At 38.2% G+C, this 26,031-nt stretch overlaps 1 protein-coding gene across 31 annotated transcripts in view; it reads right to left on the bottom strand.

Moving 5' to 3' along the window:
- CATSPERE (catsper channel auxiliary subunit epsilon) overlaps positions 1-26,031 on the bottom strand; it is a 140,138-nt gene that overhangs the window by 106,774 nt on the left and 7,333 nt on the right. For 5 of the 31 annotated variants that reach the window (XM_081486797.1, XM_081486825.1, XM_081486803.1 and 2 more), the window contains 3 exons: positions 15,446-15,519; positions 15,099-15,168; positions 12,172-12,242 (listed from right to left, as the gene is read on the bottom strand). Coding sequence is in view for 2 of the 31 variants with exons in the window: in XM_081486795.1 (XP_081342921.1) it covers positions 8,084-8,108; positions 12,172-12,242; positions 15,099-15,168; positions 15,446-15,519 (240 nt within the window). In the remaining 29 variants the exon portion in view is untranslated. Of the gene's footprint in view, positions 1-78; positions 308-8,083; positions 8,109-12,151; positions 12,265-15,098; positions 15,169-15,445; positions 15,520-26,031 lie in introns of all 31 variants that reach the window. The other 26 variants (XM_081486795.1, XM_081486826.1, XM_081486799.1 and 23 more) reach the window with 14 other exon arrangements.

Here is a 26,031-nt window from a genome sequence, read left to right as displayed (position 1 = left end):
TAATAAATATTTGTTTACATCATTTTCCATTACAATCAAAGTTGGAATAAGCAACTCTGAACATATATTACTTTTTACCTTGGAGTATTCCTAAAAGAAGAATTGTTGAGTCGCAGAGTATATGCATTTGTAGTTTTTAAGGATTCTGCTAAATTATTCTCCGTTGCAGTTTTAACAATATACCTTCTCACCAGCAATGTATGAGATTTCTTCTTTTCTTCACAGCTTTCCCAATGTGATGTATTGTCATACATTTGAATATTGTCAGCCTGATGGATGAAAAATGGTATTTGGATGCAGTTTTAATCTGCATTTCTTTTATCATGAGAAAGTTTGAGCATCTTTCCATATATTCATGTTCTATTTCTGTTTCCTGTCTGGTGAACTATCTGTTCATTTCCATGAACAGTATGAAAAGGCAAAAAGATATGACACTGGAAGATAAGCCTCCCAGTTCAGTAGGTGTGTCCAATATGCTACTGGGGAAGAGCAGAGAAATAGCTCCAGAAGGAATGAAGAGGCTGGGCCAAAGCAGTAACAACGCCCAGTTGTGGATGTGACTGGTGGTGAAAGTAAAGTCTGATGCTGTAAAGAACAATACCGCATAGGAACATGGAATGTTAGGTTCATGAATCAAGGTAAATTGGATGTGGTCAAACAGGAGATGGCAAGAGTGAACATCGACATTTTAGGAATCAGTGAACTATAATGGATGGGAATGGCAAATTTAATTCAGATGACCATTATATCTACTTGTATGGGCAACCATCCAGAAAAGAAATGGTGTAGCCCTCACAGTCAACAAGAGTCTGAAATGCAGTCCTTGGGTACAATCTCAAAAACAACAGAATGATCTCGGTGTGTTTCCAAGGCAGACCATTCAATATCACAGTAATTCAAGTCTATGCCACAACTATTAATGCCAAAGAAGATGAAGTCAAATGGTTCTATGAAGACCTACAAGAACTTCTAGAACTAACACCAAAAAGAGATGTCCTTTTCATCACAGGGGGCTGGAATGCAAAGAAGTCAAGAGATACCTGAAGTAACACGCAGTTTGGCCTTGGAGTACAAAATGAAGCAGGAAAAAGGCTAACAGACTTTTGCCAAGAGAACACACTGATTATAGCAAACACCCTCTTCCAACAATACAAGAGACAACTCTACACATGGACATCACCAGATGGTCAACATCAAAATTGGATTGATTATATTTTTTGCAGCTGAAGATGGAAAAACTCTATACAGTCAGCAAAAACAAGACCTGGAGCTGACTGTGGCTCAGATTATGAGCTTTTTATAGCCAAATTCAGACTTAAATTGAAGAAAGAAGAGAAAGCCATTAGGCCATTCAGGTATGACCTAAATCAAATCCCTAATGATTATACAGTGTAAGTGATAAATAGATTCAAGGGATTAGATCTGATAAACAGAGTGCCTGAAGAACTACAGACAGAGGTTTGTAACACTGTACGAGAGGCAGTGACTGCAACCATACCAAAGAAAAAGAAATGCAAGAAGACAAAATGGTTGTATGAGGAGGCCTTACAAATAGCTGAGGAAAGAAGATAAGTGAAAGGCAAAGGAGAGGAGAAAGAGGAAGATGTACCCAACTGAATGCAGAGTTCCACAGAATAGCAAGGAAATATAAGAAAGCCTTCTTAAGTGAACAATGCAAAGAAATAGAGGAAAACAACAGAATGGGAAAGACTAGAGATCTTTTCAAGAAAATTAGAGATACCAAGGGAACATTTCATGCAAAGATGGGAACAATAAAAGACAGAAATGGTAGGGACCTAATAGAAGCTGATGAGATTAAGAAGAGGTGTCAAGAATACACAGAAGAACTGTACAAAAGTCTTAATGACCCAGATAACCATGATAGACCCAGATGGAACCAGATAATGATCCAGATAACCATGACAGTCACTCACCTAGAGCTAGACATCCTGGAATTGAAGTCAAGTGGGCCTTAGGAATGGTTTGCCTTGGAAACAAACAGACATCATTCTATCATTTTTGAGATTGCATCCGAGTACTGCATTTCAGACTCTTTTGTTGACCATGATGACTACTCCATTTCTTCTAAAGGACTCCTGCCCATTCAATATCATGGTAATCTAAGTCTATGCCCCAAACAGTACGCTGAAGAAGCTGAAGTTGAATGGTTCTATGAAGACCTACAAGACCTTCTAGAACTAACACCCAAAAAAGATGTCCTTTTCATTATACGGGACTGGAATGCAAAAGTAGGAAGTCAAGAAACACCTGGAGTAACAGGCAAATTTGGCCTTGGAGTACAGAATGAAGCAGGGCAAAGGCTAATAGAGTTCTGCCAAGAGAATGCACTGGTCATAGCAAACACCCTCTTCCAACAACACAAGAGAAGACTCTACACGTGGACATCACCAGATGGTCAACACCGAAATCAGCTTGATTATATTCTTTGCAGCCAAAGATGGAGAAGCTCTATACAGTCAGCAAAAACAAGACCAGGAGCTGACTGTGGATCATATCATGGACTCCTTAGTGTAAAATTCAGACTTAAATTGAGGAAAGTAGGGAAAACCACTAGACCATTCAGGTATGACCTAAACCAAATCCCTTACAATTATACAGTGGAAGTGAGAAATAGATTTAAGGGACTAGATCTGACAGACAGAGTGCTTGATGAACTATGGACGGAGGTTCCTAACATTGTACAGGAAACAGGGATTAAGACCATCCCCATGGAAAAGAAATGCAAAAAAGCAAAATGGCTGTCTGAGGAGGCCTTACAAATAGCTGTGAAAAGAAGAGAAACGAAAAGCAAAGGAGAAAAGGAAAGATATACCCATCTGAATGCAGAGTTCCAAAGAATAGCAAGGAGAGATAAGAAAGACTTCCTCAGTGATCAATGCAAAGAAATAGAGGAAAACAACTGAATGGGAAAGACTAGAGATCTCTTCAAAAAACTTAGAGATACCAAGGGAATATTTCATGCAAAGGTGGGCTTGATAAAGGATAGAAATGGTATGGACCTAACAGAAGCAGAAGATATTAAGAAGAGGTGGCAAGAATACACAGAAGAACTGTACAAAAAAGATCTTCGTGACCCAGATAATCATGATGTGATCACTAACCTAGAGCCAGATCCTGGAATGTGAAGTCAAGTGGGCCTTAGAAAGCATCACTATGAACAAAGCTAGTGGAGGTGATGGAATTCCAGTTGAGCTATTTCAAACCCTGAAAGAAGATGCTGTGAAAGTGCTGCTCTCAATATGTCAGCAAATTTGGAAAACTCAGCAGTGACCACAGGACTGGAAAAGGTCAGTTTTCATCCCAATCCCAAAGAAAGGCAATGCCAAAGAATGCTCAAACTACTGCACAATTGCCCTCATCTCACACGCAGTAAAGTAATGCTCAAAATTCTTCAAGCCAGGCTTCAGCAATACATGAACCGTGAACTTCCAGATGTTCAAGCTGGTTTTAGAAAGGCAGAGGAACCAGAGATCAAATTGCCAACATCTGCTGGATCGTCGAAAAAGCAAGAGAGTTCCAGAAAAACATCTATTTCTGCTTTATTGACTATGCCAAAGCCTTTGACTGTGTGGATCACAATAAACTGTGGAAAATTCTTAAAAGAGATGGGAATACCAGACCACCTGACCTGCTTCTTGAGAAACCTGTATGCAGGTCAGGAAGCAACAGTTAGAACTGGACATGGAACAACAGACTGGTTCCAAATAGGAAAAGGAGTACGTCAAGGCTGTATACTGTCACCCTGCTTATTTAACTTATATGCAGAGTACATCATGGGAAACGCTGGGCTGGAAGAAGCACAAGCTGGAATCAAGATTGCCAGGAGAAATATCAATAACCTCAGATATGCAGATGACACCACCCTTATGGCAGAAAGCAAAGAAGAACTAAAGATGAAACTTGATGAAAGTGAAAGAGGAGAAGAGTGAAGAAGTTTACTTAAAGCTCAACATTCAGAAAACTAAGATCGTGGCATCTGGTCCCATCACTTCATGGCAGACAGATGGGGAAACAATGGAAACAGTGGCTGACTTTATTTTTTGGGGCTCCAAAATCACTGCAGATGGTGATTGCCGCCATTAAATTAAAAGATGTTTACTCCTTGGAAGGAAAGTTATGACCAACCTAGATAGCATATTAAAATGCAGAGACATTACTTTGCCAACAAAGGTCCATCTCGTCAAGGCTACGGTTTTTCAAGTAGCATGTATGGATGTGAGACTTGGAGTATAAAGAAAGCTGAGTGCCGAGGAATTGATGCTTTTGAACTGTGGTGTTGGAGAAGACTCTTGAGAGTCCCTGGGACTGCAAGGAGATCCAACCAATCCATCCTAAAGGAGATCAGTCCTGGGTGTTCATTGGAAGGACTGATGTTGAAGCTGAAACTCCAATACTTTGGCCACCTCATGCGAAGAGTTGACTCATTGGAAAAGACTGTAATGCTTGGAAGGATTGGGGGCAGGAGGAGAATGGGATGACAGAGGATGAGATGGTTGGATGGCATCACTGACTCGATGGTAATGGGTTTGGGTAGACTCAGGGAGCTGGTGATGGACAGGGAGGCCTGGTGTGCTGCGATTCATGGGGTTGCAAAGAATCAGACACGACTGAGTGACTGAACTGGGCCTTAGGAAACATTACTACGAACAAAGCTAGTAATGTGGAGGTGATGGAATTCTAGCTGAGCTATTTCAAATCCTAAAAGATGATGCTTTGGGTGCTGCACTCAATAGGTCAGTAAATTTGGAAAATTAAGCAATGGCCACAAGACTGGAAAAGGTCAGTTTTCATTCTGTTGACTAAAAAAGATGTACAAGTTGAGAGTTGCGAGTTAAGTTTTATCTGGGGCAAAATGAAGACTGCAGCCCAGGAGGCAAGCATCTCAGACAGCTCTGAGAGACTGCTCCAAAGTGGCAGTGGGGAAAGGCCAATATATAAGGTTTCGGTGAAGGTGGAGTTCAGTACCATGAAGTACTCATATTACAAAAGGTTTTTTGTTAGTCATGAGGGTCTGATTTCACCATGAAGGGATTTAGTGCTTCTCTAGATATGAGGAGATTCCAGGATGAAAATCATAAAATCTGTTCCTAAAAACATCCAACTGTCTAAAGACCTGTCCCACCAGATTCCCTGGAGCACAGAGTGCCTCATTCCACCCTGAACTCCCTCAGGGATAGCAGCTATAGCAGCATGGGGTTCAATCTCCGTACAGGCAGATGGCAAATGCCTTTGTTGTTCACTCACTGGCAATGCCCTTGATGAGTGCCAGTTTGTAGTTGAAAATTCCAATCCCAAAGAAAGTCAATGCCAAAGAATGTTCAAACTACCCAACAACTGCACTCATTTCACATGTTATTGAGGCAATGCTCAAAATCCTTCATGCTAAGCTAAAACAGTATATGAACTGAGAACTTTCAGATGTACAAGCTGGATTTAAAAAGGCAGAGGAACCAGAGATCAAATTGCCAACAATGCTGGATCATAGAAAAAGCAAGAGAATTCCAGAAGAATATCTACTTCTGCATCGTTAACTATGCTAAAGCCTTTGACTGTGTGGATCACAACAAACTGTGGAAAATTCTTCAAGAGATGGGAATACCAGATCACTTTACCTGCCTTCTGCAAAACCTGTATGCAGGTCAAGAAGCAATAGTTAGAACCAGACATGGAACACAGACTGGTTCAAAATTGGGAAAGGAGTATTTCAAGGCTGTGTCACCCTGCTTATTTAACTTATATGCAGAGTATATCATGTGAAATGCTGGGCTGGATGAAGCACAAGCTGGAATCAAGATTGCAGGCAGAAGTATCAATAAGCTCAGATATGCAGATGATACTACCCTAAGGGTGGAAAGTGAAGAGGAATTAAACAGCCTAAATGAAGGTGAAAGAGGAGAGTGAAAAAGCTGGCTTAAAACTCAACATTTCAAAAAGTAAGATCATGGTATCTGGTCCCACCACTTCATTGCAAATAGAAGGGGAGAAAATAGAAACAGTGGCAGATTTTATTTTCTTGGGCTCCCAAATCATTGCAGACGGTGACTGCAGCCATGAAATTAAAAGACGCTTGCTCCTTGGAAGAAACACTGTGACAAACCTAGATAGTGTATTAAAAAGTAGAGACATCACTTTGCCAACAAAGGTCCATTTAGTCCAAGCTATGGTTTTTCCAGTAGTCATGTATGGATGTGAGAGCTAGACCATAAAGAAGGTTGAGCATCAAAGAACTGATGCTTTCAAACTGTGGTGTTGGAGAAGACTCTTGAGAGTCCCTTGGGCTGCAAGGAGATCCAACCACTCAATCCTAAAGGAAAACAACCCTGAATAGTCATTGGAGGATTGATGCTGAAACTGAAACTCCAGTACTCTGGCCACCTGACATGAAGAGTCGACTCATTGGAAAAGACCCTGATGCTGGGAAAGACTGAGGGCAGGAGGAGAAAGGGGCAACAGAGGATGAAGTGGTTGGATGGCATCACTGACTCAACGGATGTGAGTTTGAGCAAACTCTGGGGGACAGTGAAGGACAGAAAAGCCTGGCATGCTGCAGTCCATGGGGTTGCAAAGAGTCTGAAATGACTTAGTGATTGAATAACAACACAGACATAGAATAATCACAATGCTCAGTCCACAAGTTACTATCATTTTTGGCATGACTCTCTTTTATGCACTTCAATTTTAAATCAGTAAAATCCAAACCAGGAATCCAGCATCCAACTCAAGACCTAGAACCTTACAAATATCTTTCATTTACCTATACATTTCTTCCTTTTCTGCTTCCCTATTTCTGCCCAGAGAGGTACTCACTTTTCTGAATTCTGTGTTTATTTTTCATTAATATGATAGTTTTTGAAACTTGATCAGACAACTCTCTGGACCTGCTGGTTTTTCCTTCAATGTTATGTAACTAGAATTTATTCATGTTACTGCTCATAACTGAGCTCTTTCATTTTCATTACTGTTAATATTCTATCATGGGAAAATACCACAATTTTTCCATTCTCCTGTTAATGAGCATTTGGGTTCTTTCTGTTTGGGATGTATGAATTTTATGAGAAGTTCTACTATGAGGTTTTTTTGAAAATGTCTTTTGATGGGTGAGTGCAAGAGTTTCTCTTGAGTATATACTTAGGAGTAGAATTGCTAGATTATAGACTGTGTATGAGATAATGCAGGATCATTTCTCAAAATTTATGCCCCACTGTTTCTTTTGAACACTAGGGATGTTAGCCTGTATAGTGTGATCTATGCTGTATAATTTTTCATAATTATTCATTGTTTAACTTTGTTTACGGCACTTTTGTAAGGAAGTTTTTTATTTTCACATTTTCAATTATGACTTTTACTAATAAGCTGAAACTCCAATACTTTGGCCACCTGATGTGAAGAGCTGACTCATTGGAAAAGACCCTGATGCTGGGAAAGATTGAGGGTAGGAGGAGAAGGGGATGACAGAGGATGAGATGGTTGGATGGCATCACCGACTCGATGGACATGGGCTTGGGTGAACTCTAGGAGTTGGTGATGGACAGGGAGGCCTGGAGTGCTGCAGTTCATGGGGTCGCAAAGAGTCGGACACGACTGAGCGAATGAACTGAACTTAACTGGTTTTCGGACTTGAATAAGATTTCCCTCGTTTCCATATAGTAGGGCTTCAAGATTCTGCCAACTCTCCAAATATTTTTTGTTTTCCATTAGTCTCATATGCCAATTGGAATTTTTTTCTTTTGTATGTGGTGTAAGAAATAATTCCATTTTCATTTTCTTCCAGGAAGATCAGTTCAGTTCGGTTTAGTCGCTCAGTATATGGTATTCTGGTGGAAGTATATGAGGGGAAATCTATTCAGACAGATATATAGTTGAAAAAGTGTAGACCTCATGGACCTCCTCAAAAGGCCTGTGAAGACCTAGGGGATCTAAGTCCATACCTTGAGTAACCTCTGCTCTAAGTAAATTTTGTTGAGAATTAGTTTTGAAAATTCCTTTTCTGGTAAATATGGAAGAGAGAAATAATATAGTGGTAATATGTGAAGAAGTATACAAAAACCTTAAAAAGTTTTACCTGGGTTAAATTGTGAGCAAAATTTCTGTTGGGAAAAAGAAAAATCATATTTTAGTAAACAGCATTCTAAATATTCAGTTAAATAATCTACTTTCAACATCAGTTCAGTCGCTCAGTCGTGTCCGACTCTTTGCGACCCCGTGGACTGTGGCAAGCTAGGCCTCCTTGTCCATCACCAACTCCCGGGGTTTACTCAAACTCATGTCCATTGAGTCAGCAATGCCATCCAACCATCTCATCCTCTGTAGTCCCCTTCTCCTCCCACCTTCAATCTTTCCCAGCATTAGGATCTTTTCAAATGAGTCAGCTCTTGGCATCAGGTGGCCAAAGTATTGGCATTTCAGCTTCAACAACAGTCCTTCCAATGAATATTTAGGACTGATTTCCTTTAGGATGGATTGGTTGGATCTCCTTGCTGTCCAAGGGACTCTCAAGAGTCTTCTCCAACACCATAGTTCAAAAGCATCAGTTCGTCGGTGCTCAGCTTTCTTTACAGTCCAACTCTCACATCCATACGTGATTACTAGAAAAACCATAGCCTTGACTAGATGGACCTTTGTTGGCAAAGTAACGTCTCTACTTTTTAATATGCTGTCTAGGTTGTTCATAATTTTTTCCCCAAAGAGTAAGAATATTCTGTTTATATTCCACTGTGTGTAAGTCACTTCAGTCGTGTCCAACTCTTTGTGACCCTGTGGACAGTAGCCTTCCAGGCTCATCTCTCCATGGGGATTCTCTAGGCAAGAATACCGGAGTGGGTTGCCATGCCCTCCTCCAGGGGCTCTTTCCAACCCAGGGATCTAACCTGTGTCTCTTACATCTCCTGCAATGGCAGGTGGGTCCTTTACCCACTAAGCCACCTGGAAAGCCCTTATATTCCATTATGGACACATAAATGATTAAATGCTAATGTTTAAAAAAAAAAAAAGCTCATGTCCATAATTAAATATAATTTTTACTGAGGGGTATGAGTCCATATACTTCTTCCTGACTAATACTGTAAGCTAATTTGACATGATCAATGCACATTAAAAAGTTTAGGGACTTCCCTGATGGCCCAGTGGTTAAGACTCCCTGTTTCCACTACAGGGGGCACAGGTTCAATACATGTTCCAGGAACTAAGATCCTGCATGCCACATGGCATGGCCAAAAAAGGCAAGTCTATAGAGTTTACATGTTTTAATTTATGTCAAGACAAAATTTATCAGTTAGCACTGCAAATGGTTTCATTTATAGCCTTTCAGTGTAAATTTTCTGAAAGAAGCAAATTTACTTGTATGTTTATTTATATGTTTTTTAGAAAGTAATTTTTCACTTTAAAGATAGCAATTGTTTTTAAAATCACATAATCTCTAAAAATCAACGACTCAGGATTGTGTTTTCTTTTGTGCACAGTGCTTAGTACATTATTAAGTACAAAATAAAATGAAGATGTCTTGGGAATCAGTAAATGTACATGCAGTAAGTTCCTAAGACCATATGATGAAAATAATATTTCACATGTCCAATCTGATATATGAGAAAGCTGCTGAAACTAAGTACTAAAAATCTTGATGGGCGGATATGAACAAAGTTCAAAAAGTATGAAGTTTGTCAAAAACATCCCCTGTCAGCACACAGGCACCTAAAACTAACTCCTGAAGCTGAGGATGCACAGAGTCCTGGCTTGGGCCACCACTACTGCCTGCTCTGGTCCCTACCTGCTGCACCTGGAGGCACTGCTGAGGACTATGAGAGCCTTTGCAGTCACTGTGGACACCCTGCAGCATTTGGTAAACATCATGCAACTGTCAATGTTCTCGACCTTAGTGGGCTAAGCTGATGAAACATTGTACCCCACCAGATCCAGAGTCAGCACATGCCTCTGCACATGACACCCCATACCACTAGACCTGTGGTCACAGCACGCTCCGACACGCACAACCACAGGTGGAGGTCTTTTCTTAGTGAGGTCAGTCTGTGATGTCTGGAAGTGGTGACTGCTTCTTCAAATGTGCAGACACCTACACAGGCTACAAGGACAGTGAAGAATCAGGGAAACATGACACCACTTAGGGAACACAGTAAACTCAAGCAATGAATCCTAAGGAAATGGATTACATGAATAGCCTGACAAAGAATTCAAAATATGGTTCTAAAGATGCTCAGAGACCTATGAGAGAACAACAACAACAACAACAAAAAACAACTTAATGAAATTAGAAAAACAGTATAAGAACAAAATGAGAAGTTCAAAAAAGAGACTGAAAACATAAGGAAGATTTTGGAAGTGAAGAATTTATAAGACAGCTTCACAGCAATTAGACAAAAGTTATTCAAATTGGGAGGGAAGAGGTAAAACTATTTGCAGATGACATGATACTCTATGTAAAGAACCCTAAAGTCTCCACACAAAAACTATTAGAACTAATAAAGGAATTCAATAAGCTAGCAGAATAAAAAAGATTAATATACAGAAATCCATTGCATTTTTAGACTAACAATGAAATATCATAAAGAGAAAATTTCAAAAAAACAATCCTGTTGAAAATCTCATCCAAAAAAAAAAGGAATAAACTTAACCAAGGAAGTGAAACCTTGATAAAGTAAATTGAAGATAATTTAAAGGAATGGAAAGATCCTATCTTCTTGGAGGGGAAGAGTTAACTGTTAACTTAATTGTTAATTTTTAAATTGCTATAATGTCTACACTACCCAAATCAATCTACAGATTTAGTGCAATCCCTATCAAAATATCCATGACATTTTTTTTTCACAGAACTAGAACAAATAATCCTAGAACTTATATGGCACCCCAAGAGATTTTGTATTAATATAATTCAAAACAGAACAAAAGGAGAAAAGCATTACAAGTGATAAACAAGGTCACTACAAAGTTTCAATTCTTCAAAAAAGATCTGGACATACCAGACCACCTGACCTGCCTCCTGAGAAATCTGTATATAAGTCAAGAAGCAACAGTTAAAATCGGACATGGGAACAACAGTTCAGTTCAGTCACTCAGTCGTGTCCGACTCTTTGCGACCCCATGAATTGCAGCACGCCAGGCCTCTCTGTCCATCACCAACTCCCAGAGTCTACCCAAACCCATGTCCATGCGAACAACAGACTGGTTCCAAATCAGGAAAGGAGTATGTCAAGGCTGTATATCGTCACTCTGCTTATTTAACTTATATGCAGAGTACATCATGAGAAACGCTGGGCTGGAGGAAGCACAAGCTGGAATCAAGATTGCCGGGAGAAATATCAATAACCTCAGATATGCAGATGACACCACCCTTATGGCAGAAAGTGAAGAAGAACTAAAGAGCCTCTTGATGAAAGTGAAAGAGGAGAGTGAAAAAGTTGGCTTAAAACTCAACATTCAAAAAACTAAGATCATGGCATCCAGTCCCATCACTTTGTGGCAAATAGATGGGGAAACAATGGAAACAGTGGCTGACTTTATTTTGGGGGGCTCCAAAATCACTGCAGATGATGACTGCCTCCATGAAATTAAAAGACACTTGCTCCTTGGAAGAAAAGCTATGACCAACCTAGAGAGCATATTATAAAGCAGAGACATTACTTTGCTGACAAAGGTCTGTCTAGTCAAAGCTATGGTTTTTCCAGTAGTCATGTATGGATGTGAGAGTTGGAGTATAAAGAAAGCTGAGCACCAAATAATTTATGCTTTTGAACTGTGGTGCTGGAGAAGACTCTTGAGAATCCCTTGGACAGCAAGGAAATCCAACCAGTCCATCCTAAAGGAAATCAGTCCTGGGTGTTCATTGGAAGGACTGATGCTGAAGCTGAAGCTCCAATAATTTAGCCACCTGATGCAAAGAACTGATTCATTTGAAAAGACTCTGATGATGGGAAAGATTGAAGGCAGGAGGAGAAGGGGACAACAGAGGATGAGCTGGTTGGATGGCATCACCAACTCAATGGACATGAGTTTGAGCAAGCTCTGGGAGTTGGTGATGGACAGGGAAGCCTGGCGTGCTGCAGCCCATGGGGTCTCAAAGAGTTGAACACGACTCAGTGACTGAACTGAAAGCTAAATACTCTTAAAATGCATTAATTACCTTTCTTTTGCATTACTTACATAACCTTAAAATACCATAGAAAGCAAATATGAGAATTGTCCACAGATAAATAGCGTTCTTCCTCTAAATCCTAAAAAAAAAAACAAAAGAAACTATGATAAATTTAGATGACTGATTGTTCCTATTATCTTTATCTTTGTGAAACTATATATATATATTGTGTGTATATATATATATTTGCCCCAGTACCTGCTAATATTTGGTCTTTGACCCTTGTTCCTGACACATGCTCCTAACACTTTTATAATTCTGAGTAATAGGAATGTCTCACACAGAGCTCCTAAATTCCTTTTGTTCTAATGAGGTAAACTCTTGGCGGGCTCCTGGTTGGGAACTGATCATTAGAAAGACCAATCCATGATTAACAGCTTGGAACTTTCAGTTCAGCCTCTCATTCTATGGAGAGGTGAGAAGGAGTGGAAAATGAGCTAATAATCAATCATGCCTGCTTGATGAAATCTCCATAAAAATCCCTAAAGTATGAGAGTTGGAGGAGCTTCTAGGTTGATGCCAGCAGGTGATGTACCCAGCTCCACAGTGACAGAAGTTCCTGCACTCAGAACCCTTCTGGACCTTGCCCTGTACACTTCCCGACCTGGCTGTTCATCTGGATCTTTTTACAATATCCTTCATTTTAACTGGTAAATGTGTTTCCCTGAATTCTGCAAGCTGTTTAGCAAATTATCAAAACTAAGGAAAAGGTTATGGGAACCTGAATTTACCACCCGTCATCATCAGTCAGTCAGAAGTGTAGGTGACAACCAGGGACTTGCAATTAGCATCTGCAGTGAGGGCAGTCTTGTGGAACTGAGCCCTTAACTTGTGGGATGTGATGTTAACTGTAGGTGGATGGTGCCAGAACTTTAAATGGTAAGATACCCAGCTGGTATAGGAGAATTGGCCCATGTTTAACCTCTCCCCACCATGATCTGGTCACAGAATTGTTCTCTGTGAATATACAAAGGAAAACAGTGAGTTTTCCTAGGCAGTCTTCCTCAAAGAAACACAATTTTATTAATTTTCTGTTTAATGGTTCTCAACCAGAGATGAATTTGCTTGCAAGGAGATGTCTGACAATGCCTGGAGATATTTTAGGTTGTTATAACTGAGGACTGTTGAGTATATTAAGTCACCGTGTGTGTGTGTGTGCACGTGTGTGTTAGTCACTCAGTCATGTCCAACTCTTTGCAGCTGTAGCCTGTCAGGCTGCTCTGTCCATGGAATTCTCCAGGTAAGACTACTGGAGTGGGTTGCCATTCCCTTCTCCAGGAGATCTTCCCCATCAAGGGATTGAACCTGGTCTCATGCACTGCAGGCAGATTCTTTACCATCTGAGCCACCAGGGAAGCCCCATTAAGTCACATGTACCCCCTTAAAGAGTATAAGGCCTGATAACACTATATACAAATGACAAAGATATTCCCATATATATACCTGTATTTTACTTGTATTACACATTTATGTAGACTTCCAAAACATAACAAAAGGGAAAGAAATCCTTTACTTCTTTAGGAATTGTGTCATGAGACTGGCAAGCACTCAACTCAAAAAGCCAAATTCAAGTATTTTTCAATCTATAGGGATTGAAATATGAATTACTATATTCCTCTGGCCTCTCCCACATCACCCTGTCTACCTGTTCCCTGAAAATAAAGATTATTAAGTAAAAAGAAAGCAACAGAAGTCAGGAAAATAATTAAATTATGGGAAAAAAAAAGTAAAAAGAAAGCGCAAGTCCCAAAGTAAAGGCAGGATTTGTCCCACGAAGTCTCTACACAGCAATGACTTTAGATACACTTGTATGGGAACTTCAACTATTAGTACTTTGTTACTAATTAGTACAGCGTCAATGCTTAAAATTCATTATTATTATTATTGTAAACTAGAGAAGAGTCAATAACACTCATTTATTTGCATTCACACAGCTTTCTTGAATTGAAGAAAAATGTAGTGGAATATAAAAAACCTGCTAGAAATGGCTCTTAGTTCTGAGTATTGTCACAGGAGTATATGATATTAGTCCCACTTAGCTAGGAGTACTATTATCATTACGATGGTTAACTGGGGCTTTAATATATTTACTAATAAAAAAGCTAATGTAAAAATCACATATGATAGTCCCCTCTTATCTGTGGGATATATATTCCAAGACCCCCAGAGGATGACTGAAATTGTAGATAGTACCAAGCCAACCCTATATATACTGCTTTTTCTGTACATACATGCCTAATAGAAAGTTTGATTTGTAAAGTAAGCCCAGTAAAATATTGATGATAGTTAATAACAAGATAACTACTTCAATATGATCTTTCTTCTTTCCTCATTAAGTAAAAAACTTTCACCTTTTCACTTAAAGGAAGTACTTTACGGCTTCTCTTTGGCATATCTGAATTGCCAGCATCACTGTTTTTGTACTTTGGGGTCATTATTAAGTAAAATTAGGGTTACTTAAACACAAGGAGTACAATATTGCAATTAATAGGTGTGATAACTGGGAAAGCTATTAAGTAACTAATGGGTAGGACATGCTGGACAAAGAAATGATCCATATTTCGGGGAGATGGAGCGGGACCGCAAGATAATTCATCATGCCACTCAGAATAACTGCATTTTAAAGCTTGTGAATTGTCTATTTCTGGAATTTCCCATATAAATATTTCAGACTATAGCTGACCATGACTAACTGAGAGCACAGAAGGTATAGTCACAGATAAGCAGCAGACCACTGTATCAGTTCATAACTTAACAATTTGCTATGAGATATTTCTAAAAATTAATGATATACTGATAATAACTTTTAAATATCTCATTTATAGTTACAACTTTACCATTTAAAATGGGTTAAATTAAGTCCAAAAACGGCAAAATAAAATGTAACAGGGATGATTATTCAAGATTTACTAATTTATCATTAAAATCAACTTACTGGGCCTGAAACAATTGGTTTTATAGCATGAATACCAGGAGAAGAACATCGTAGTTCTGTCTTGGGTAATCTAGCATTTTAAAAAAAATGAGAAAGGAGAAATAAGTATAGATGCATATGAGATTCCCCTACAACTTTTTAAGCCTAAAAACTTCCATTGTATGCTAATAAGAAAAATAAAAAATATAGCAACATTTTACTTCTATTTTCAAAGTGATTTTTGTCTTTCTTTTCACATCTATTTAATGAAAAGAAATTTACATTAAATCACAGCCTTGAATCTGAATGTCCATACTACATGAATTTTTTTTTACACATACATTGATTTTCACAGCAAAAAATCTTACCTTTTATTTTTTATAGAACAAGTTGCTGGAGCACTCCACTCAGAAAATAATGTTCCTTCATACTCTAACTTAATCTGAAAAAGAAGGTAAAATAGCTCAAACAAAAATCTGCTCCAAAATTTTGTATCTCAATATTTAGATGTAGAGCTAAATTTTCTGAGTCTCTTATTGTTTAAGGAAAGAATAACTAAAATTCAATTCCTTTTAAATTGTACAAGTATTATGACAAGGGAAAAGAAACTTCCATATGTCACTTCAATAGTCTCCTCCAAACTGTAGCATTTTTATTTTATTTTATTTTACTTCAAAAATAATCTATTAAGTGTCTAGAAGGTGTTTAGTATCATAATTTTCTTCAGTTGCAGTTTCTTTATTTCCTTACTTCTACTTTATTTCCTGCTTCTACATTCTGAATGATGGGATGGAGCCAAAGCAAAAACGATACCCAACTGTGGATGTGACTGGTGATAGACGCAAAGTCCGATGCTGTAAAGAGCAATATTGCATAGGAACCTGGAATGTTAGGTCCATGAATCAAGGCAAATTGGAAGTGGTCAAACAGGAGATGGCAAGAGTGAACGTCGACATTCTAGGAATCAGCGAACTAAGATGGACTGGAATGGGTGAATTTAACTCAGATGACCATTATATCTACTACTGTGGGCAAGAATCCCTTAGAAGAAATGGAGTAGCCATCATGGTCAACAAAAGAGTCCGAAATGCAGTACTTGGATGCAATCTCAAAAACGACAGAATGATCTCTGTTCGTTTCCAAGGCAAACCATTCAATAACACGGTAATCCAAGTCTATGCTCCGACCAGTAATGCCGAAGAAGCTGAAGTTGAACGGTTCTATGAAGACCTACAAGACCTTCTAGAACTAACACCCAAAAAAGATGTCCTTTTCATTATAGGGGACTGGGATGCAAAAGTAGGAAGTCAAGAAACACCTGGAGTAACAGGCAAGTTTGGCCTTGGAGTACAGAATGAAGCAGGGCAAAGGCTAATAGAGTTTTGCCATGAGAACGCACTGGTAATAGCAAACACCCTAGTCCAACAACACAAGAGAAGACTCTACACATGGACATCACCAGATGGTCAACACCGAAATCGGATTGATTATATTCTTTGCAGCCAAAGATGGAGAAGCTCTATACAGTCAGCAAAAACAAGACCAGGAGCAGACTGTGGCTCGGATAATGAACTGCTTATTGCCAAATTCAGACTTAAATTGAAGAAAGTAGGGAAAACCACTAGACCATTCAGGTATGACCTAGATCAAATCCCTTATGAGTATACAGTGGAAGTGACAAATAGATTTAAGGGACTAGACCTGATAGACAGAGTGCCTGATGAACTATGGACGGAGGTTCGTGACATTGTACAGGAGACAGGGATCAAGAATATCCCCATGGAAAAGAAATGCAAAAAAGCAAAATGGCTGTCTGAGGAGGCCTTACAGATAGCTGGGAAGAGAAGAGAAGTGAAAAGCAAAGGAGAAAAGGAAAGATATTCCCATCTGAATGCAGAGTTCCAAAGAATAGCAAGGAGAGATAAGAAAGCCTTCCTCAGTGATCAGTGCAAAGAAATAGAGGAAAACAACAGATTGGGAAAGACTAGAGATCTCTTCAAGAAAATTAGAGATACCAAAGGAATATTTCATGCAAAGATAGGCTCGATAAAGGACAGAAATGGTATGGACCTAACAGAAGCAGAAGATATTAAGAAGAGGTGGCAAGAATACACAGAAGAACTGTACAAAAAAGATCTTCACGACCCAGATAATCACGATGGTGTGATCACTCACCTAGAGACAGACATCCTGGAATGTGAAGTCAAGTGGGCCTTAGAAAGCATCACTACGAACAAAGCTAGTGGAGGTGATGGAATTCCAGTTGAGCTATTTCAATTCCTCAAAGGTGATGCTGTGAAAGTGCTGCACTCGATATGCCAGCAAATTTGGAAAACTCAGCAGTGGCCACAGGACTGGAAGAGGTCAGTCTTCATTCCAATCCCAAAGAAAGGCAATGCCAAAGAATGCTCAAACTACTGCACAACTGCACTCATCTCACATGCTAGTAAAGTAATGCTCAAAATTCTCCAAGCCAGGCTTCAGCAATACATGAACCGTGAACTTCCAGATGTTCAAGCTGGTTTTAGAAAAGGCAGAGGAACCAGAGATCAAATTGCCAATATCCGCTGGATCATCGAAAAAGCAAGAGAGTTCCAGAAAAACATCTATTTCTGCTTTATTGACTATGCCAAAGCCTTTGACTGTGTGGATCACAATAAACTGTGGAAAATTCTGAAAGAGATGGGAATACCAGACTATCTAACCTGTCTCTTGAGAAACCTGTATGCAGGTGAGGAAGCAATAGTTAGAACTGGACATGGAACAACAGACTGGTTCCAAATAGGAAAAGGAGTACGTCAAGGCTGTATATTGTCACCCTGCTTATTTAACTTATATGCAGAGTACATCATGAGAAACACTGGGCTGGAAGAAGCACAAGCTGGAATCAAGACTGCCGGGAGAAATATCAATAACCTCAGATATGCGGATGACACCACCCTTATGGCAGAAAGTGAAGAAGAACTGAAGAGCCTCTCGATGAAGGTGAAAGAGGAGAGTGAAAAAGTTGGCTTAAAGCTCAACGTTCAGAAAACTAAGATTATGGCATCTGGTCCCATCACTTCATGGGAAATAGATGGGGAAACAGTGGAAACAGTGTCAGACTTTATTTTTGGGGGCTCCAAAATCACTGCTGATGGTGATTGCAGCCATGAAATTAAAAGACGCTTACTCCTTGGAAGGAAGGTTATGGCCAACCTAGATAGCATATTTAAAAGCAGAGACATTACTTTGCCAACAAAAGTACGTCTAGTCAAGGCTATGGTTTTTCCAGTGGTCATGTATGGATGTGAGAGTTGGACGGTGAAGAAAGCTGAGCGCCGAAGAATTGATGCTTTTGAACTGTGGTGTTGGAGAAGACTCTTGAGAGTTCCTTGGACTGCAAGGAGATCCAATCAATCAATCCTAAAAGAGATCAATCCTGGCTGTTCATTGGAAGGTCTGATGTTGAAGCTGAAACTCCAATACTTTGGCCACCTCATGCGAAGGGCTGACTCATTGGAAAAGACCCTAATGCTGGGTAGGATTGGGGGCAGGAGGAGAAGGGGATGACAGAGGATGAGATGGTTGGATGGCATAACCACTCGATGGACATGGGTTTGGGTGGACTCCTGGAGTTGGTGATGGACAGAGAGGCCTGGCGTGCTGTGATTCATGGGGTCACAAAGAGTGGGACACGACTGAGCGATTGAACTGAACTGAACAGTGGTGAAGTAATGTTTTAATCGACTCAAATTTCTTATAAACACAGAAAGAACAATTAGTATAGCAGCAAAAGAAAAAACAAACAAAAAAACTGGGCAGCATCAACAATAGAATTCAGTGACAAGGTATTCTTCAAAACCCCAAAATAAAATTGAGTTGGAACAAACCAGCTAAAACGAGCAGACTTGTATGATATTAGCATAAGAAAGCAACTACAGTAGACCTTAGAAGAAAACACCTAAACCATCACAGGTATTCAGTAGACACCAGAGGAGAACAATTTGAGGATATACCCAGAGGGATTTTTATATTTTTCACTTTCTACATAAGTCTCTGATAATGTCTGAAAGGGCAAGAGGAGGTGGGTCCCATGAACTCCAAAATCAATGAGCCAAAGACCTCTTCTAGAATAAAGATCCATAATCAAAACACAAGGAAAAGAATACCAACTGAGCTGGAAAGGACAATAAAAACAAAGGAAAGGGAAACAACAGATAAATGAGGTGGGGAAACAGGATCTGGGAAGCTCAGAAAGTATTAGCCTTATTTCTGGACACTCTATGGAACAATATAAGTGGTAACTCTAAAGCCATGAAGTTAGCAAAGTTATTTTGACCCACCACTTCTTCCTTAAAGAGCAGGAAAACTAATTTTATGCTTTAAAAAATGGAGCAAGAGAAAGAGGATCATACTTAAATCACACACAATTATAATAAGAAAAAGAAGAGAGTAAGAAACAGAAACACACCTCTATAAGACTACACTCAGCACATACTTCTTTTTTTTTGTTTGGTCACACCACGTGGCTTGCAGGATCTTAGTTCCCCAACCAGGGATCAAACTTGTACCCCTGTAGTGGAAGTGTGAAGTCCTAACCACTGGGATCTCCAGGGAATTCTCCTCAATAAATAAATTAAAGCTATAACTTAATATAAGGGTTAGTTTTATGTGTCAATTTGGCTAGATTATAGTAACTAGTTATTTAATCAAATGCTAATATAGGTTTTTATATGAAGGTATTTTATAGATGTGGTTTACATCTACAATCAGTTGACTTTAAATAAAAGAGAATACTTTGATAATGTAGGTGAGGCCCCTTTTGATCAGTTGGAAGCCTTCAGAGAAAAAAATGAAGATTTCCTAGAGAAGAATTCTGCTACAAGACTACAACATCAATCTCTTGCCTGAATTTCCACCCTCTGGCCTGGCCTAAAGATTTCAGATTTTTCAGTTCCCACAATCACATGAGCCAATTTCTTAAAATAAATCTAGTATAAATATGTATAAATTCTATTGGTTCTGTCCTTCTGGAGAGTTATGACTGATATGCCTATTTCAAAACATGGCAAAATAAATAAAAGATGATAGAAATTATGAAAGAAAAATATAAATCAGAATTTAAAGCTCATAAGCTAAACCCAGGAAAAAGTACAAATAAAAAGTCAATTTAGAAAAAAACTAAATCAGCACAATTGTGAATAAACCTAATAAATAAGGTTTTGAGAAAAATAGAAGGCTTTTAAAAATAAAGAGATAAAAAGTGACCCAAGAATAAGTGACAAATATTAAATACAGGAAAAGAAAATACAATATATACATACTTAGGAAGAAGAAAACCTAAGCGATTGAGAGAAAAATAGCATTAACATTAACAATAACTCAAGAATAATATGTGAAGGAAAATAACTTGAAACAATGTACTGAAAGAGCAAAATTCATACATAGGAATAACAATTAAGAATGATTTTTTTTTAAGACCAACCTAGGACCTATATTAATAAAAGCATTGAAGTTGATAAGAAACCTTTTGGGGATCCTGACAAAAAGAACAATTTATTCACAAGGGAAAGAAAATTAGATTTCCAGTAGACTTTTCAGAAGCAACACTTTATATCAAAGACAACAAAGTAACATATATAAAAGGACATAAAAATATTAGCCATAATTTTTGTATCCAGATACACAAACTTTTAGATAAAAGTTCACAGATAAGGTCTTATGACCATAAAGTAACTCAAGAAATATTGCTTTTATGAGCCCTTCCTGGGGAAACTACCAGAAAAAGAGATTCAGATCCCCAAAATGATTGCAGAGACATCAACATAAGGACTGGTGTTAGGTATTAAACAGGAATTATTCTGCAGAAATATGTCTACATGGTGGCTATTAAAAAAGGAATATAGTAGCTAATGACAATACTCTGACAATGTATCAGCATATGAGTGGTAGTTGAATTATGGTTAGCCCAGGTAATAGTGGTCCAGTAAGTTCAATTCTCTCCACACGTTTCCCCTCAAAATACACAGATCAAAACAGAAATTTTAAAAAAAGAGAAAAAAATACACAGATCAAAAAATAAAACCAGGAAAATTATATATGACAGTATAACTAGAAGACAAAGTACAATACAAACTTCAAGAAACCTCTAGGTAAAAAAAATAAACAAAAACTTTTAGCAGAGCTCTCACTCAAGTCCCTGTCATAATCCTTTGTGTACAGTAAAAGAGCTTCTGAAAAACTGCAGAAAAGATGAACAAAAGTTTAAGACTGAATTTAAATCAACCAAAGAAAATACACTGTAAAAAAAATATATATATATATACTGCAAAAAGATTTCTGGAAGATCAGAGTACTGATTATGAGGAAAAGAACTAAAAGTGCATGAGAGTTGAGGTAGGAGCCTCCGAAAGGCATTACTTTTGGAGAGAAGATAAAGGAGAGACACTCTTTGGAAAGTGAGTGGTGAAGGGAAAGAGAAGCAAGAAGGAGAAATGTAGGATATTAAAAGCTAAAACAAACAAACAAACCTCAAAGTAAACACAGCACCCTCAATAAGAAGCTATCAATTAAAGAAACTGCACTTTGCTACAATGAACTAAGAAAGCAAAATAATTAGAAGTCTATTAAAACAAACCAAGCTGCTAACCTGTTCATGTAATTCATCAATGTAAGTTGTCTATATGAGGACAGAAAATGAAAATACAAACATTTTGGTTAATAAAACTGCCTTAAAAAAGAAAACATGAAGCAGAAGAAAACTGCCAACTAACATTCTAAACTAAATATTCTAAACTAAACAAGTATTTAATGGTGAGAATGAAAAACTATGAATTATAAATTCACAAACTAGGGACAGAAGTGAAGTCACTCAGTCGTGTCCGACTCTTTGTGACCCCATGGACTGTAGCCCACCAGGCTCCTCAGTCCATGGGATTTTCCAGGCATGAATACTGGAGTAGGTTGCCATTTCCTTCTTCAACTAGGGACAGAAATGAACCACAAATAGAAATGAGTTGACTGAAGTAGGAAATGAAACGGATAATTCTAATGGAAATGGGGACTAAATTAAAATAACAGGAGATTATGTTTGAACAAAAACTGAATAAAAGGCATTGAAGAAAGACAGAAAAGCTATCAAGAGAATACAAATGAAAGAAGTAAAGAACCAGAGAGAAAATGATTGATATGGAAGGCAAACAAAAAAAATAAAAATCCAACACTTGTGTAATTGGAGTCTGTGAAGTTGAAAAGCAAAACAATGGGAAAAGAAGTAATATTTATATTTGGTTTGTCTTTTTATTACTGAATTATAATAGTTCTTTGTATATTCTTGGTACAGGTCGCTTATCAGATATTTAATTTGCAAAAACTTTCTTCCATTCTGTGGACTCTCTTCACTTTCTTCATGGTATCTTTAGCAGCACTACAGGTTTTAATTTTGATGATGTCCAATTTAAGTTTTTCCTTTTATTCCTTGTGCTTTTGGTGTCATATCTAAACTATTATCTAACCCAATATCATGAGGATTTCTCCATATGATTTTTTTCAATGATTTTTGTAGTTTTAACTCTTATATTAAGGTCTTGTATCCACTTTAAGTTAATTTTTGGATATAGTCTGAGGTAGGAGGCCATCTTCATTCTTTTCATGTGGATACCTCACTGTCCCTGAACTATTTGTTGAAAATAAATGGAATTTTCCATTATTTTTCCATGGAATTTTCTTGAAGTAGTTGTAAAAAAATCAGTGAGGTTTTAATTTGTGGACTCCTCTATCCCACAAATCTATCCAACATTGTCTCAATTGCAGAAGTTTTGTAGTAGGAATTCAAGCTGGGCTAGTTCAAATCCTAAAAGATGATGCTGTGAAAGTGCTGCACTCAATATGCCAGCAAATTTGTAAAACTCAGCAGTGGCCACAGGACTGGAAAAGGTCAGTTTTCATTCCAATCCCAAAGAAAGGCAATGTCAAAGAATGTTCAAACTATGACACAATTTCACATGCTAACAAAGTAATGCTCAAAATCCTTCAAGCTAGCCTTGAACAGTACGTGAACTGAGAACTTCCAGATGTAGAAGCTGGATTTAGAACAGGGAGAAGAATCAGAGATCAAATTTCCAATATCTGCTGGCTCATAGAAAAAGCAAGGGAATTCCAAAAAACCCCATCTATTTCTGCTTCACTGACTACGCTAAAGCCTTTGACTGTGCGGATCACAACAAACTGTGGAATATTCTTAAAGAAAGACAGGAATACTAGACCACCTCATCTACCTCCTGAGAAACCTGTATGCAGGTCAAGAAGCAACGGTTAGAATCAGACATGGAACAACAGACTGGTTCAAAATTGGGAATAGAGTACATCAAGGCTGTATATCGTCACCCTGCTTATTTAACTTATATGCAGAGCGCATCATGAGAAATGCCAGGTTGGATGAAGCACAAGCTAGAAACAAGATTGCAGGGAGAAATATCAATAACCTCAGATACACAGATGATACTACCCTAATGGCAGAAAGTGAAGAGGAACTAAAGAGCCTCTTGACGAAAGCGAAAGAGAGTGAAAAAGTTGGCTTAAAACTCAACATTCAAAAAACTAAGATCATGGCATCCAGTCTCATCACTTCACGCCAAATAGGTGGGGAAAAATTGGAAACAGTGACAGACTTTATTTTCTTGGGCACCAAAATCACTGTGGACAGTGACTGCAGCCATGAAACTAAGACACCTGCTCCTTGGAAGAAAAGCTGTGACAAACCTAGACAATGTATTAAAAAGTGGAAACATCACTCTGCCAACAAAGGTCCATATAGTCCAAGCTATGGTTTTTCCAGTAGTCATGTAGGGACGTGAGAGTTGTACCCTAAAGAAGTCTGAGTGCCGAAAAATTGATGCTTTCAAACTGCGGTGCTAGAGAAGATTCTTGAGAGTCCATTGGACTGCAAGGAGATCAAACTAGTCAATCCTTCAGGAAATCAAACCTGAATATTCATTGGAAAGACTGATGCTGAAGCTGAAGCTCGAATACTTTGGCCACCTGATGGGAAGAACTAACTCATTAGAAAAGGCCCTGATGCAGGGAAGATTGAGAGCAGGAGGGAAAGGGGATGACAGAGGATGAGATGGTTGGATGGCATCACCAACTTGATGGACCTGAGTTTGAGCAAGCTCCGGGAGAGATAGCGAAGGACAGGGAAGCCTAGCATGCTGTAGTCCATGGGGTTGCAAAGAGTCGGACATGACTGAGCAACTGAACAACAACAAAATATATAGAGCAAAGATGATACCAAAAAATAATATGGAAACAATAAATTTTTTTAATACATGCTGGCTCATTCTATGGAGAAAGTAATGTAAAGACCTCTCTTATATTATATACAAGTTAGACTCCAGATATTATTTATGATCTTTATCTGAAAGGTAATAATGTAAAGCATATAACAGAAAATGTAGGATAAAATCTTTGCAACTCTAGGTAGACAAAGTTTTTTCTTAAAACTCTAAAAAAGTATAAACTTTTTTTTTTTTTTTTAAGATTTTTTCTCTGATGGGACCATCTTTAAAGTCTTGAACTTGTTACAGTACTGTTTCTGTTCCGGTGTTTTGACCACAAGGCATGCGGGATCGCAGCTCCCCAACCAGGGAATGAAACCGCACCCCCCCCAATTCTGCATTAGAAGGCAAAGTCCCAATCACTGGACTGAAAGGGAAGTCCCCAAAAAAGTATAAATTTTAAGGTTAAACAAAGGAGCAGATGACTTGACAAAAGTCATCCTTTTTAAATCCCCTCCACTACACACAGGAGGCTGACTGTAAAAAAGAGCAAATGAACCCAGGAAGTGACAAGAGATGGAGAAAGGGAGAAAAGAGAGATTTCGATTCTTTGAGCATTCCTCTTGCCTATGGGAGCTAATCCAAGGGTCAGTCCTACTCAAACCTAAGAGGCAATAACGCCCCTTCTTATTAAGGAATTGCAACCTGAAAATGTGTGAATAACACAATCTATGAACATCTTGTTTCACACATGATATACTGTAGCTTCCTAAGAAAATGTAGTAGATTTGCTAATCTGAAAGGAATCTTAGCATTGTAATTTATGAATTATATTGTTTTATTTGATCTATGAGAAATAATTTTAAAACAAAACCTGTTCTTTCTCCTAGTTGATACTAAATATAAACTTTAAATAAAATATTTTTCCAATAAAAAAATAAATAAACCAAATTATGGATCAGTGGACAAAGTCAATGGTTAGATGAGTAGATAAGAGGCTATGAAATGATAACCAAAACATTTAAAATCAACAGTTGACTAATATATAGAGTAGAATGTACATAACACTGTATATCAACAAAAAAGGAGCAGAAAATTAAATGGAAAATGAGCAAAGTGAGCAGGCTGTTCAGAGAAGGAGAGCCGTGCATAAATATGGGAAAAGAGGTTAAAAAATCACTAGTCATCAGAGAATTGAAAATAACGACAGCATAAACTACTAGTATGCAGTAACGAGATTGGTGAAAAAAGGGAAAATCTATAGTACCAAATATTGGTGGAGATGTTCACTGGGTAAGAATATAAATTGTGATTGCCATTTTGGAAAAAATCTTATAGAATTTAGTTAAATTGGGTGTCTGTTTCCCTATGTCCTAGCAATCATAGCTAAAAAATTATTGCACAGATTCATAAAATGACATGTAGAAGGGCATTCATCACAATGCTGTTTGTGGTGGTAAGAAGCCATTCATCCACCCATCACTAGTTGGGGGGATAGGTAAATAATATATACACACTAGTAATCAGGCAGCCTTAAGAAATTAACTAGACATAGTATTGAATTTAAAAAGTAATGTAGAGAATGAAATCTATAGCTGGATGACCATGCATCCTGGTTTGTCAAGATACTCTCAATTTATACCTGTTGTCCCAGTATAACTATTAGTAGCACTATCTTTCATTCTCAGTAGATGAGA

Source organism: Giraffa tippelskirchi, chromosome 5 (assembly GCF_054371585.1).
Source record: "Giraffa tippelskirchi isolate mGirTip1 chromosome 5, T2T-mGirTip1v1.2.pri, whole genome shotgun sequence".
Classification (NCBI taxonomy): domain Eukaryota; kingdom Metazoa; phylum Chordata; class Mammalia; order Artiodactyla; family Giraffidae; genus Giraffa; species Giraffa tippelskirchi.
The sequence above is the reverse complement of the archived record's forward strand: the minus strand, read 5'-3'. Positions and strand labels throughout refer to the sequence as shown.